Raw genomic sequence first — 14229 nt, forward strand, 5'->3', positions numbered from 1 at the left:
CTATTGTGACCCACTACACTGATGGAATAACAAGAGAAGTAAATGAGGGAATAGAGACATCTGTAATATGTGTGTGAGGACTTGTGTTGATTGTTTGAACTCTTAATCTAAAACCCAGCCAGTAGGAACTGACAAACATGTTGGTGTAGGATAAGGGATCCCAATTAAAGGTGTGGTCTGCAATTTTGACAGCTCAGTGTTACATTACATAGTGGAAGATATCTTGTCATCTACACCTGCAGAACACCATCACCCTACTCTCAACTGAATGGTCTTTATAATCATTTATATATTTGTATTTCATCATCACATTAAGGAGGTTGCCTTCACAGTCTATCGCCACAACAGCTGGGAACAGGAAAGTGGTAGATACTTTCAAACTTTATCAGAAGAAAAGGGAGGAGAAAGCATACTAGAGGGTCTGGAGAAATAACACCCAAGACAGTGCAATGAGTGACCACAAAACCCTATTCTGACAAAAATGGCATAATGATTTATTCAATACAAGGCATGGCAGAGATGAGAAGCTATTCCCTTCTGCCTTATTCATGTAGTCTATGAGTGAGTACAGTCCAAGACATGCAATTTATGAAGCAAACTTATCACAATGATAAACCTACAATCAATCTTGGGGAACACCCCTTCTCTGCAGTATGTACTGCTTGGCCATGGAATTATAATGGTTAAGTCATAATGGCCTTAAAGTGCAGCTTTTTACTAGTTTAAGTATACCTGGACAGGCACCACTTGTCATATAGCAGGATCCATAAAGAAAAAAATAAGTAGATGATCCTGAGAATAAGAGGTATATATATATATACATATAATAAAAGATAACTTATCCAGTCAAAGTGTCATAAAAGAGTGAAGTAGGGTACTTCAACAAGGAAGGAATAGCTACCCTAAATAAAGAATAAGAAATGAATGCATGACAAGTAGTCCTAGTCCCAGTGCTCAACAGATGAAGTACCTGGTCTTGACAACAGTTTGGATATGCAAAGAAAAAGGAAGTGCATAACTTGAGTGAAGATGTGAGGAATCAATGACGAGAAAAAGGATACAGGGAATAAAAGGGACAATCAAATCACAATCCAAACCCACTGGGACAGGAAGGAAAAAAATACAATAAAAGACAAAGCAGTAGAGTAAGGAAAGGAAACTGTGAGAGATGGATTCAATGTAAAAACCTACAAAACAATAAAGCAACTCAAAGGATGTATTAGATTGACGAGTTCATCTGGAACCAAATAAAAAGAAGTGATGTGGAAAATAGTAAGAAACGGTAAACATATGCTGCAAAATGGAAGTAGTTAAAAATGATCCAGAACAAAGAAAACAATCAAGCCAAAACAGCAGAGAAACCCAGATTTGTGCTGGCCAGAAAATCAATTAGAAAGATCTGAACCAGAGTGTCATGGATTAACAAACATTTTGGGGAAAAAAAACTGATGAAAGGAGAAAAACTAATATGAGAAACTGGATATAATCCTGTCTGAACATATCAACAATCAGGAGAAGGAAATAATGAACTGGAGATGGAAACGAAGAAAGGGAATTTCATGAGAATTAACAGAAAATTTAAAAACTTCATGTGGAGGTGTACCCCACAGGAGGTAGAATCATAAAAATGTTTGGAGAACTGAGAGGTTACTCCTAAAGAGAAAATGTGACAAGACAAGAAAAAAATGAGCAATGAGGACAAAATGCTGGAACACAACCTTCCATGAAGCACATGGGAAAAGGGAGATCCACTATCTACCAAAAAAGGAATTATAAACAATGTCCCCGTGGTTAGGGAGAGAAACAGTTGAAATGAAACTTGATTAGTGAAATCTGGACAAAATGAAAAGAGTGAATAAAATTACAATAGACTGGATGAAGTGCTAAAATGTAATGGGAATGAGAACATTTGCCTGGAAACCACAATTCTGAAGCCTCCTACAGATCAAACCACATTACCAACCAATTAAGATGAGCATTAGGGAAGAGAAACAACACAGAGGAGGGGAAGGAAGGGGAAAGCCTGACATTATATGGGATATGAAAACCTATCAACTCATGTAGTGGCTTCTTGGATGATCAATCTCTTCATGAGTTAAAGCTAAAGAAACTTCCCACAGGGTATCAAGACCTGAAGCCAATGTAAATGTGTGAACAGAAAGTACAACCTCTGAAGTGGTAATGCAAAATTCACAATACCACTGTGTTGGCAGAAATAAATAAAAACTGTTTGTAAGGACGTAATAAGTTCTGTAAGTGGGTAAAAATATAAAATAATTCCACTCCAAAATAACTCAACAAGTTACAAATTATCACTATTGTGAAATAAAGAGTAAACTTGTGGAGAGAAATTAATGCAAAGGTACAGAAATTTAAAATAAAACACTTGAAGACAGCACAAAATAAACATGAGAATATGAGTACTACCAAACAGAAAGTAACAGTTCAGTAGAACTGAACAGAGGGGTTCACATGCCAGAAGAAGTAATGTTGCACTCTTACTGGGTTGTTGTATGCTGATTTGCATGTGGTTACTTACAGATGTTGGAGGTTAATTGCTTGTGGCATGCAAAAAAAAAGGTTTTTTTCATATAGAGAGCAGCACTGAATGAGAACAGCTATGTATGTGAGTTGAGGTAATGTACCATATAGGAAACAACAAACATGGATTAATTTGGGTTACCAAAACCATCCAGAAAGGGACCTAGAAATATTCTCAACCATGATAGGCATATTGTAGCATCTGGAACAAGTGAGGATACACAAACACAAAAGTTAGTGGTAAACATCATTTGTGTGTTCCAGAATAGTTTACAACTATTCAAGAAAGATTTTGTTTGGGAAGGAGACAAAAGTCACATGTTCACAAGTTGTTTCCATGACATATCTGTTCAACTGTTGCTTACTTCAAGCAGCTGGAGAGCAAAACCAATATTCTTGCTATTCCATACAAAAAAGTTGTTAGAAACAGCACCTATACTTTTCTGTGATCAGACCATTGAAATGGGTACTGGAAAACCATCATATTCATACAATAGATGAATTATACAAAGCTTCAGGGAAAAGTGAGTGTTCTTTGGACATGATAGCTTTACAATAAAGTCTTTTACAGTGAAAACTATATTGCAGAACAATCTATTGTTAAAAAGCCAAAACATCACATGAATCATGCATAGACATTTCAACATTGACTGCAATGATGTGGTGGGGCTCCAAAATCATTTTAACATGATTCTCTCAACCTCTATAATACTTAACTGAGACAAAATTTACCAAAATATAAAAACAGATTTTAGGTATGAGGATAATTGATAGTATTTTGAACATATGCTAAATTAAACTTAAATAAATGAATTATTGACTGGAAAACCACATTAAAAAATTTTGAGTGTTATAAGTTTTCAAGAGAACATGTAAAAACTCACCCTTCTCATCAACTGACACATTAACATCCACATTTGGCAAGTTCAACAGGAAATCAACTAGACCCATGTGTCCTTTCATGAATGCCACAGCAAATGGAGTAAGCTAACAATATTGTAAGACTCAATATTTATTTAACAAATATAGCCCTTTATATGCTCATATATATAATACACATGTTTACTTAGTAAAAAACAAACAAACAACCAGTTTATTATTGGCAGTGATCTACATAAGTTAAGAAACACATTTATTCATAGTTTCAGTGAAATAAAAACATTTGTAATGAATTTTGCATAACTAAAATAATTTCAAAATACTCAATTTCCTTCTTTCATATAACACTGTCATGTACAAATGAAAACAGGATAAAACTTTGATCCATCACAAAACTACTGAAACAAACTCCTTACACTACAACTCAAGTTATTCTTTTCATGTAAAATATTCTAGCCCTCTAAATCCCAGTTTATGGGACAATGTCATTTATGTAGCTCTAATTGAGACTCTGGTAATACAACTATAAAACTGTGATTCTTTTTTATTGCATAAAACTACTAACTCTTATAAATTTACTACTGTCAAAATTAAGTGCTAGCAATATTTAGCTATTACAAGGGTATGTAAAGATAAATTTAACAAAAGTGAAAATGATATACTCTTAAAACTTACTAAATTAAAAATACCAAAGTAGCATGCAGACATAAAAATATCTCCATCTTACAGAATAACCCCATGTTTGGAATCGTGTTCTTGAAGAAAACAATCACATCTTACAGACAGAGAAAAAATTCTGCAGTGTTTATTGGTACATGATTGTTTATCTAATCTACCTCTAACTTTTCTCCACAAATAGGATGTTCTAATCACCTGTATTGCAGTAAGTGTATTTATGCTGATACTAGAACAACTTGATCGACCTAATTACACCTTTATATAGCTGAAGCAGAGAAATGCTTGTGAAACATTGTGAACACATTTGTACCCTAAAAAAGTCAGATCTTAACAAATCTACTGGCAGACACTTCAAACAACCCACATATTTACTTGAAAGTTCTAGAATAACTACTGTTTGATACTCACCAAAAATTAAAAGTAAAGGAGATAAGACCAAGTATAAATTAATTATTTTTTAACTTAACATTTAAAATATGCTTATAATTATATTCACATTTAATCATTTTTTGTTTGAACCATTTTCAGTTAAATTTTTTTGTCTTTATTTTCATTTATCTATTTGTAATTGTCCCCATTTTCTATGTGTGTGCTGTGAATATTTCAGAAACTAGAATGTTGCGTACAGATCACTTTATTAAATAGTTGTAGCTACTCAATATGTAATGGTCAACAATTTTGGTCCTTATGGCACACTTGAGTGAACATAAAAACATAGAAACAACCAATAGTTTTCAAAGTTTTCTTGCAAAGGTTGAGTACAGTTCTTCCAATATTGATCCCAATGAAATCCACATAGTTCTGAGACTGATGCTTGGGACGCATCCGTATTTATAAATAATGTATTACTATGCCAAGCTAACAATTCTCAGGATCATTTAGACTTCAACCACTTTATGAACAGCATTTACTCGAACATGTTAAACGTATAGATTATTGACAAAATTCATATACATTTGTATTGACATACTTAATTTTGTTGACACATCCTTACATGATATGTGGAACTATATTCTTAGTGGTATAATCCAATAATTCAAACAATGTTACAGAGGTGTGGTCACTAACAACAACATGATGAGAATAATTCAAAACACAAAAATCACTTATTGCATTGAGAAAAATAGATGATATAAAATAGAAAACTCTATAAACTACAACTGACTTGTCGAACATTACACTATTTATATTTAATATTTTTTAATTTCATATTTATTTCTAAACACTAGAGGCTTTTAAAAGTATTGACATTTCATTAAATAGTCAGTCCTATTCTGCAGACCAGCTTTTGCCTGACTTAAATATAGTGTACTTAAAAGAACAAAGAAAAGAATTAATTTGTGATGAATTTTACCACATCAAATTTGTACATATAAAAAGGCCTTATTTCAATACAGTTTCACTATTATCACCTTATACACTATTCCATACCTTCCAGTCATTAGGTAAATTTGGGTCTGCTTTTGCTTCCATAACCAGCAACTTGAGGCAGAAATACCACCCATACGCAGCAGCGTAGTGAACTAAAGTATTCCCTGAACTATCTTTGGTGTTAGGGTCTGCTCCAATCCTCAGAAGGTATGATGCAACATGAGCATGTCCATTAATAATGGCATGGGTGAGAGCTGTCCTGTGTCTCTTGTCTGTAAGAAATAAACAACATATTTTCTTTTATGAAGAATTGTAAATCAATGGCAAATTAGGTGATGTATTATCATACTAAACATTACTTTCAAGATACAAAAAATCATCTACGTATATATAACTCAGACTCTATGATTCTGCTCCTTTAAACACACAGAAACAACTGAAAATAAATATAATTTTGAAATGAAAAAAATATTTTCACTTAGTTTTGTTATGTCAGAATTTATATACCTATAATATTTCTAAGGAGTTATAACTAAATACACAAAGTACTAAAGTTTAGAAAAAAAAATAAGCAAATAACATTGATTAAATTATCAGATGCAATTAACTATAAAACATTTACACATAAAATCAACAACTGATAAACTTGATCAATTTAAAATAGTAAAAAATTCATTTCTACTGGAAATTTAAAGTAAAAAATATATATAATGGATCTACCTATAGTGCACAAAGTTTCAACAAAAACAAGCTTATTCTCTTTTCATAAGGGTTATCTAAAAACAATAACCTGAAGAGTTTTAAAGGTTAAGAGATAGTGTAACCCCATAATAATGCAACAAAAGATGAGAACTATACCTCCAATTTCCACCAGACACTTTCCATTTTCTACAAGAAACTTCACTATTGGTAGATAGCCTTGCTGTGAGGCTATCATGAGTGGAGTTAACTTTTCAGCAGCTGCACTTGTTGTCTTGTTTACAGAGCAATACTTTAGTAGGATTTTCACCACATTCTAATCAATTGAAAAGAACAGAAATGCTGTAAATAATTTTTCTCTAGCTTTGCAGGTTAGAAACAGGTCTAGTTGTGATAATTATTTTCCAATCCACCAGGAAAGAACTGGAGAGCTAATGCGTGATGACAAGAAACCCACTTGAATTAAAAAATGTATTCTCAAGAGGGCTGGTATGGGTATTAGCACTTTAATGAAATTAAAGTACAGAACAACCTGAAGATGACTTTAAATAAGACAGTTGAAATGGTAATGGTTTAATCTGAGGTAAACAAAATGTGTGTGTATAAGCATGCTTGAACTGGTACAATGATATCAGTTGTAATATGCAATTCAACAGCATAAAAATAAATATGTAGCTAGAAAACCAATAGATACAGCTTCCTTTTATTCATTGTATGTAGATGTTGGTTAACATATCCATTTTGACTAAATATATATGGTTATCTTTTAATTGAAGGCTGTCAAATGTCTGCCATTTGATCATCACTTTGTATGCTCTGGATGAAGAGTGTACATGGCTATTAAGCATACATAATAATATAACTATTCATCATAGTTATACAGTATATGAAAGCTCAACTCTCAAAAATGTGCTGTAACAAACTGAATCAAAATTATAAGTATATTAAGTAATAAAGTAAAATTCATATTAATGTTTACTGAAAAATTATATAATTTCCTTATTAATGTGCTTTTCATGATTGAGCAAATATGGAAAAATCTTATCACATTTGATATTTTTATGATTCCCATGAACCTCTATGTTGCCACTGATTAAACACAATGCATTCTATCCCTTAAACATCAAGTCTGCATATTATGGAATCTCCTGGCAAATTTGTTCTAATCTTAATTGTCGGTATGTTGTAACTGATGCTAGATCCCCTTTAAAGTTCTATATGCATAGTTTTTAGGTGTGATAAAATGCATGTTATGCAACCATATATTCTATTTGAAGATAAACCACCTTTGGCTGTTCCAGATCTATCCAAAGTGCCAGCTTGACAGAAACAAACATTTGTACATGTTAAATAGATTGCAAACACCTAGTTTGTAATTTAGACTTAATGAACTTTACCAAATTCCATAAGCTCAAAAATAATAATTACATACTTTTTTTTCACGTGGGCATCAAAATTTTATGAGATTTCTCTCAAAGCTGTTCAAATATTTGACAAGTTTATCAGAGGGCATCAGTGCACTACAACTACATTTTCTGGTTTATAACTGAAAGTATTTAATGTCTGACTCTTACAAGAAACTTGCTATCTGAGGACCACAAGTTTAAATACCCATTCCATCAAACATGCTCATCCTCTTAGCCATAAGGGAATTATAATTTGATGATCCATCTCACTATTCATTGGTGAAAAGAGTAGCCCAAGAGTTGGTGGTTGGTGGTGACAAACAACTTCTTTCCCTCTAGTCTTGCACTGCTAAATAAGAGATGACTAATGCAGATTGCCCTTGTGTAACTTTATGCAAAAATACACAAACTGACAAACCATGACACATCAATCATTGTGTGTGTGCATGTATATATATCAACCCATTCTCTTATTTCAAGTTAAGCAAATGCAGAGAAATGTTATGAAAATAATCCCAATTTTATTAATAGACAACTAAAAATTAATATATATGTACATTGCAGGGCAAAAGTGTTTTACATCAAGAAAATATTTTGTCATTCTTTCCATTTTATATAGGTAATTATTCTATGCCAGTACAGAATATAAATTTCAACATTATGGTAATGATTCATTAATCCATGTTGACAAATGAACGAGCCAGGGTGAGAATACTTATTCTGTAGAATTTCCATAGACTTGTACCAAGGCCATGCCATATGTATTCTGCTTGAATAAACATACTGATAAAATGTAGGGTTTGAAATAACTGTCACAATACCCCATAAAGTGTCTTAACTATGAAGAAAAGAACTAGCATATGGTACTGGTATATGTTAGAAGTAATAAATTTAATAGCATTCCACAAATAAACCTTGATAAAAACAGTGTTTAATACTATATATTAAGTTTTGTTGTCATGCTATGACCCAAAAGGGGTACAGAATTTTTAGTAGAGCAGCAAATTCATATAAAAGCTTTATGTGATACTGGTTGGACTTCTCGACAAATTGCTGCAGACTTGATATGCTCTTCAAATACTGTCAAGTGCACTCTAGATTAAAAATAGTACAGTAAAAGGCAGAACACCTAAACTAAATGATGCTGATGTTAAGTATCTTTATGCAGCCTTTGGGACACAAAGAAGACTACCACTGATCTTAAACATGAGATAAATAACCATGTACCAAATGACAGAAAAGTGTCTAGATCTACAGTATCAAGAATACTCAACAAAAACAGAATATTTGGTCATATAGCATTTAAAAAAACAACTTTACTTTAATCTTCAAATATTGTAAAGAAGCTGAAATTTACTAAAAGGTACAAAAACTGGACTGTTGATGATTGTAAAATGGTGTTATGGACAGATGAGTCCAAGTTTGAAATAGGTGTTTCAAACCTTAGGTTGTACCTCCAACAGAAGAAAGGTGAAAGATACTTACCTCAGTGCAGGGCACTTACACTGGAATGAGGGTGTTTTTATTGCTGAGGAGATAGGAGATATTTGTAAAAACCAATGGAACAATGAGCCAGTGCAAGTAACATCAGTTACATATCTGCCATGAAATTTCCAGTACTGTATGTACTACAGGTAAAGAATTATATTTCCATGAACATAATGGCCCTAAACACTCATACAATATATGCAGATATTACTTAGCTAAGCTGCTAGAGTCATTCAACTGGTACATTGGCCTCCACAGAGCCCCAATCTCAACCCAATTGAACATATCTGAAATTTGATATATCAGAAACATGACAAATCCACAGTTATTTCTAAAGAAACTTTATGGAGTGTATTATAGACATTTAGAGTAAAATCTCAAAGGACACTTTAATCAAATATGTTGCAATAATGTCTGAAAAACATATAAAAGGAGACACACAAAATGCTAACTGTTTGCTGAACTCAAGCACTTCAAAGTTTCTGTTGTACATGAAAACATGAAAATGAATAAAATATTGATGTTTTACCTATGATTTACCTTTCATTGTTCTTTGAAAGTAGCCTGAAATCTAATTTTCGACTTTGTCCCAGCACTTTTGCACAGTACTGTACCTCAGTAAAATAATGAAAAATTTTAAAGTAAAGATTTCTTACAACATTTTTCACTCACAAAAAGTAGATTTTATGGAAAAATTAAGAACATAAGTACAACTACTAGAAATGTATTTAAGTGTTCAGTATTAATTACACACCAAAACATATCCAGAGTTGGACACTACAAAGTCCAGCAGCAGTATATTTCAAATATTTATTAGCTTGACAAATTTTATCATTTGAAGCTCTGTTGGGACTTACCATAATTAATTCTACAAATAGCATCATATTATCATACAAAAATCATAAAAGAAATATAATCTGAAGTAAATTAACAGAAATCAAGTTTTGCATTATCATATTTGAAGTTCTAAAATGCATAAATACATTGATTACATCAAATTTTATCACCCATACAAAGTAACTACCTACCAAATGATCATGTAGCACAGCAAGATGCAGAGGGGTATAGGACTTTTTATTTGGTCGGTCACACCCACCAACTCCATACTTCTCCAGAGATGGATCAGGAAAATCATCATCTTCAGCTGAAATAACATTATAATATTGGTATAATAATATATTTAAGTTTTGTTTAAGAACTTCCTTTAACTTTATTATGACTCTCTTTTAACTATTTTTAACTCAAAAATACTTAAGAATTGACATTTGACAATTATATAACATTTCAAAGTAACTTGCACATAAAAATGAAAAAAATGTTTATGCAATTTTAAGGAATCGTACCTGTAAACAAGGCATACTTACCGATTTATTTCTTTAAATTTCTTTGCTAATCCAAACTCATACAGGTAAATAGTTTCTAAAACATGTTTCGTTTTTCACATAATTTTCTTTCTATTTCACTGATTATATTATTTTCCTTGTTCATTATTAAGCTCAAAGCTACATAATGAGCTAGCTGTACTCTGCCAAGCATAAGTATCAAAGCCTGATTTATAATGTCATAAGCCCTCAGACTTACAATTGAGCCACTAAGAACACTTTTATTAGTACCTCTCAGCTGTTCCTCTTTACAAATTTACAGCATATACTTTGAACAACTACTAATAAGGCTCAGCTTTGAAAAGTTTAAGTAATGTTAGAGCAAATTCTAAACTATTTATGTCAATTTAGAATGAATAAAGTGCAGTGAAAACTAATTTATGGTTTTGTTGAAAACTGACAAAGTATATCTGCTGCAAGGAAGACTTAAGAGCAAACAACAGATCTCATAACTGTTTTATAATATCTTAAAATGTTTTTTTCATTCATAAAAATGTTCTCATGTGTAACCTACCAAATGGAGCATCCATATGATCAAAAGAATTCAACTAGTGCAATACAGGTGATCTGTTATGAAATTCATCACCCCTGGAACATAGCAAGCCAGGAGACTTATACGATGGGAGTGAGAGCAGAAGAGAATACCTCAACTTTGAAAACAAAAGTCCTGAGAATGCATGCCCCCTTGACAGGAAATGTAAGAGGCCAATGTAGAATTGTCAAAATGAATCATGGTGATCTTCTCCTTCAAGAAACCAAACCATTGGCCATTTGGTAGCAAAAAGTTCTAAAATATGGATGTGAAAGAAAGATTTGTCTTTCATCCTTAGATCTTGGAATTCCTGATTGTTGATATATGTACCTTATTCCTTAAAGTGAGGCATCTGTAAAAAGTAACACCAATGGGAATTTTGGTCCAATCCAACCACCACTCAAGACCTAAGATGCTGCTGCTGCTCCTAATTAAAGAGAATGGATAATCCATTGGATTGCAGTTCATGAATAGTTGGTGGTGCAACAACCACTGAAGAGACTGCATGTTTGCTTGTCCTAAAGGAACCAGATATTCAAGGGATGCCACATCCTTGAAAGAAATAGAACCATTTGTGCAGTAGAAGAAGAAGATGCTTGAAAGTGGACAGGAGTCAACTGAGCTAGGCTTAAAAACATGTTGGTAAAAACGAAACCCAGATATATAAGACAATGAGTGAACAAAAAAATGGACTTTTTGGGCTCTGTCAGAAAGTCAGCGTTGGTGGGTTCTGAAAGGAAAATCTGGGTATGTTGTTCCATCAACTGACTAGATGGAGCCCAAAGCAACCAGTCCAACATAATGGTATGTGCATCGGTCCAAAACATGAAAGTGATGAGAAAATGCTTGCATGACTCTGCTTAAGACGTATGATGCAGATGCTACACCAAAAGGCTGAGCTCTGAACAGCAGATCTGACCATTGTGAGTGGGATGTAGATAGTAGCAGGATTAATCTGCTGTGGGAATTTGGAGATAGGCATTGACAATGTTGAACTTGGTCATCCAAAGACTTGATGAAAAATGCCAGCACAGGTTGAGAAAGGACTCAACTGTAAACCTAGGAGGTTCTACAAAATGGTTAAGATGAGAAATATCAATGACTGGCCACCAATTCTCAGTCTTCTTAGGCACAACAAATAAACAGGAATAAAATATTTGATGAATGAGATTGACTCTCGTTATTTAGCCAATAACTCTGTGGCAGTCTTGGAACAAAAATCCACCCTCCATGGAACTGTTGGGGTGGAAATACACTGGTTGGGAGGATAATGGAGGTAGGTTCAGAAGTGAAATAAATGACCAACCCTGATATCAGAACCTGAAGTTATCCAGAAAATGTTGTATCCTCACTCCCACAGACTCCCCACACATAAGATAGTCACCAATGCTGTTAGAAATGGTCTGCCTGAGAGGAGGAGCCTCAAGGATAAGGACAATCTATTCTAAGAACCAACAGATCAAGAAACTGAAGCTGTGAATTGGGATACACAACAAGCAGTTGCACCATTACTTCCAACAGCAGCCAAAGACAGTTTGGAGGCCAACAACAACAAAAAAGAATGCAATTGGGTGACATCAATTTGTGATTATAATGCCTCTGGGATGCCAGTAAACATAAAGAGATGATGAAAAGGAGTCTCACATAACTCATGGCAGGCTACAGCAGGTAGATGAACTCCCTCCAGCAAGGCATCTCTACCCAATAAATCCCAACAACATATAAGCCAGTCAACCAAAGAAAGAGATAGAAGCTGACAATCTTACCAAAACAAAAGTCAGCAAAGGACCAAATTCGTCCTTAGGTTGAAGCAGGAAATGCTAATAGGCTTCCAATAAAATATGGAGGGAAGATAAATGTCTCATAACAGTAGTAAGGGTCAAATAAATCCAAGAAGATTGTGATCTGTTCAAAGTGATCACAGTAACCAGTCTGGAACCCCACATATCCAAAAAAAGATTAAATCTTTGAGAATCTAAATATATGTCTTCTTGGTGATGGTAAGCCATAGCATGCTGTCCAGACACACATTGGGGACAAGGCATAGCTATCCAGTCGTGTAACTGAGAAGTAAATCTCCCAGCATGAACAGCAATATTAGGTAAAGGAGGTAAACTGAGTAATCACTCTCAGACCTTTAAACCATAAAGTAAGGAACAGTTTTTAAAGGCAAGTGTAGCAATTCCCCAACTTTCACAAACCCAGTTGAATAACTGAATAAATGGAACAGGAAATGACTGATCCAAATCAACCTTGTGAGAAGCCAATGTAGTAAATGAAGGCACTGAAAAAAAATCCAAATTCTCTCCATACTGTCTTGTATCATTGGCAAAAGCAGCCTCAGAACCCCCTAGAGAGATGCCTCTTGACCAAATATACGTCTCCATCTCACAATAAATCATACCATTGGCAGGGATCAACTGAGAGTGCCTCCTTCCAACCTTCAAGAAACACTAATTAATAGAGGTGAAAAACAGGACAGCTGATTAACCTTTGCACTGAAAACAGTAATGTATGAATTCATGCCTGACAATCCCATGTAGTAAATTTTTTTTGCTAGGTGACATGAAAATTACACCTGTGTCTGAATGCTTTGTTGAAAAATAAATGATAAAATTATTTAATTGAGATACTCACAGTAGCAAGATAGTGGGCACACTGATGTAGATGGAGAATTTCATGAGACAAGTACAACAAAGGGCAATTGAGTAGACTATAAAATACTGAAGTAAGCAAGAAAAAAATGAGATGAATGCTTAGATGGGCAAAGGTGAGACCCTGGAGGTCAAATAATAAAAATAAGCAACAGTGAAGGTATGTATGTTTACATAATCAAATAATGTGACTAAACATCAAAACAGTTCAAATCTAGTAGTAGATTTCCATATAAAATTCCATCTTAAGTTAATAAATCTTTTGAAATCCAAAATAACAAAAGAAATCTAACCTGCTTAGTAACAGTTTAAAGTATTACTCCAAATACAGGTTAAGTGCAAAATACTTGGTAAATCTCACAAAAGTTATAGAGGTACCATTTAATGCTGAGTATGATTCTATAACAAGGAATATATGCTATAAAATTATTTAAACATTTTCCATGAACTAAGATAAAAATGGAGATAAAGAGTCAGCTGATTAAATCAATAAAATCTAAAACTAAAACTGACAGTTTAATAATCACAAATTTAGGCAAAGATAATACAACTGTTGTATTTGAAAACAAGATTAACAAGGAAAATCAAGGACTTCCTTG

General features: G+C 33.4%; 1 protein-coding gene across 1 annotated transcript in view; it reads right to left on the reverse strand.

The window, feature by feature from the left end:
* LOC143223966 (poly [ADP-ribose] polymerase tankyrase-like) overlaps window positions 1-14229 on the reverse strand; it is a 177741-nt gene that overhangs the window by 88042 nt on the left and 75470 nt on the right. The window contains 4 exon segments of the mRNA XM_076452436.1: window positions 3426-3528; window positions 5530-5741; window positions 6328-6484; window positions 10091-10206. Of these exon segments, the coding sequence (XP_076308551.1) occupies window positions 3426-3528; window positions 5530-5741; window positions 6328-6484; window positions 10091-10206 (588 nt within the window).

This window comes from Tachypleus tridentatus, chromosome 8 (assembly GCF_004210375.1).
Source record: "Tachypleus tridentatus isolate NWPU-2018 chromosome 8, ASM421037v1, whole genome shotgun sequence".
Taxonomy (NCBI): Eukaryota; Metazoa; Arthropoda; class Merostomata; order Xiphosura; family Limulidae; genus Tachypleus; species Tachypleus tridentatus.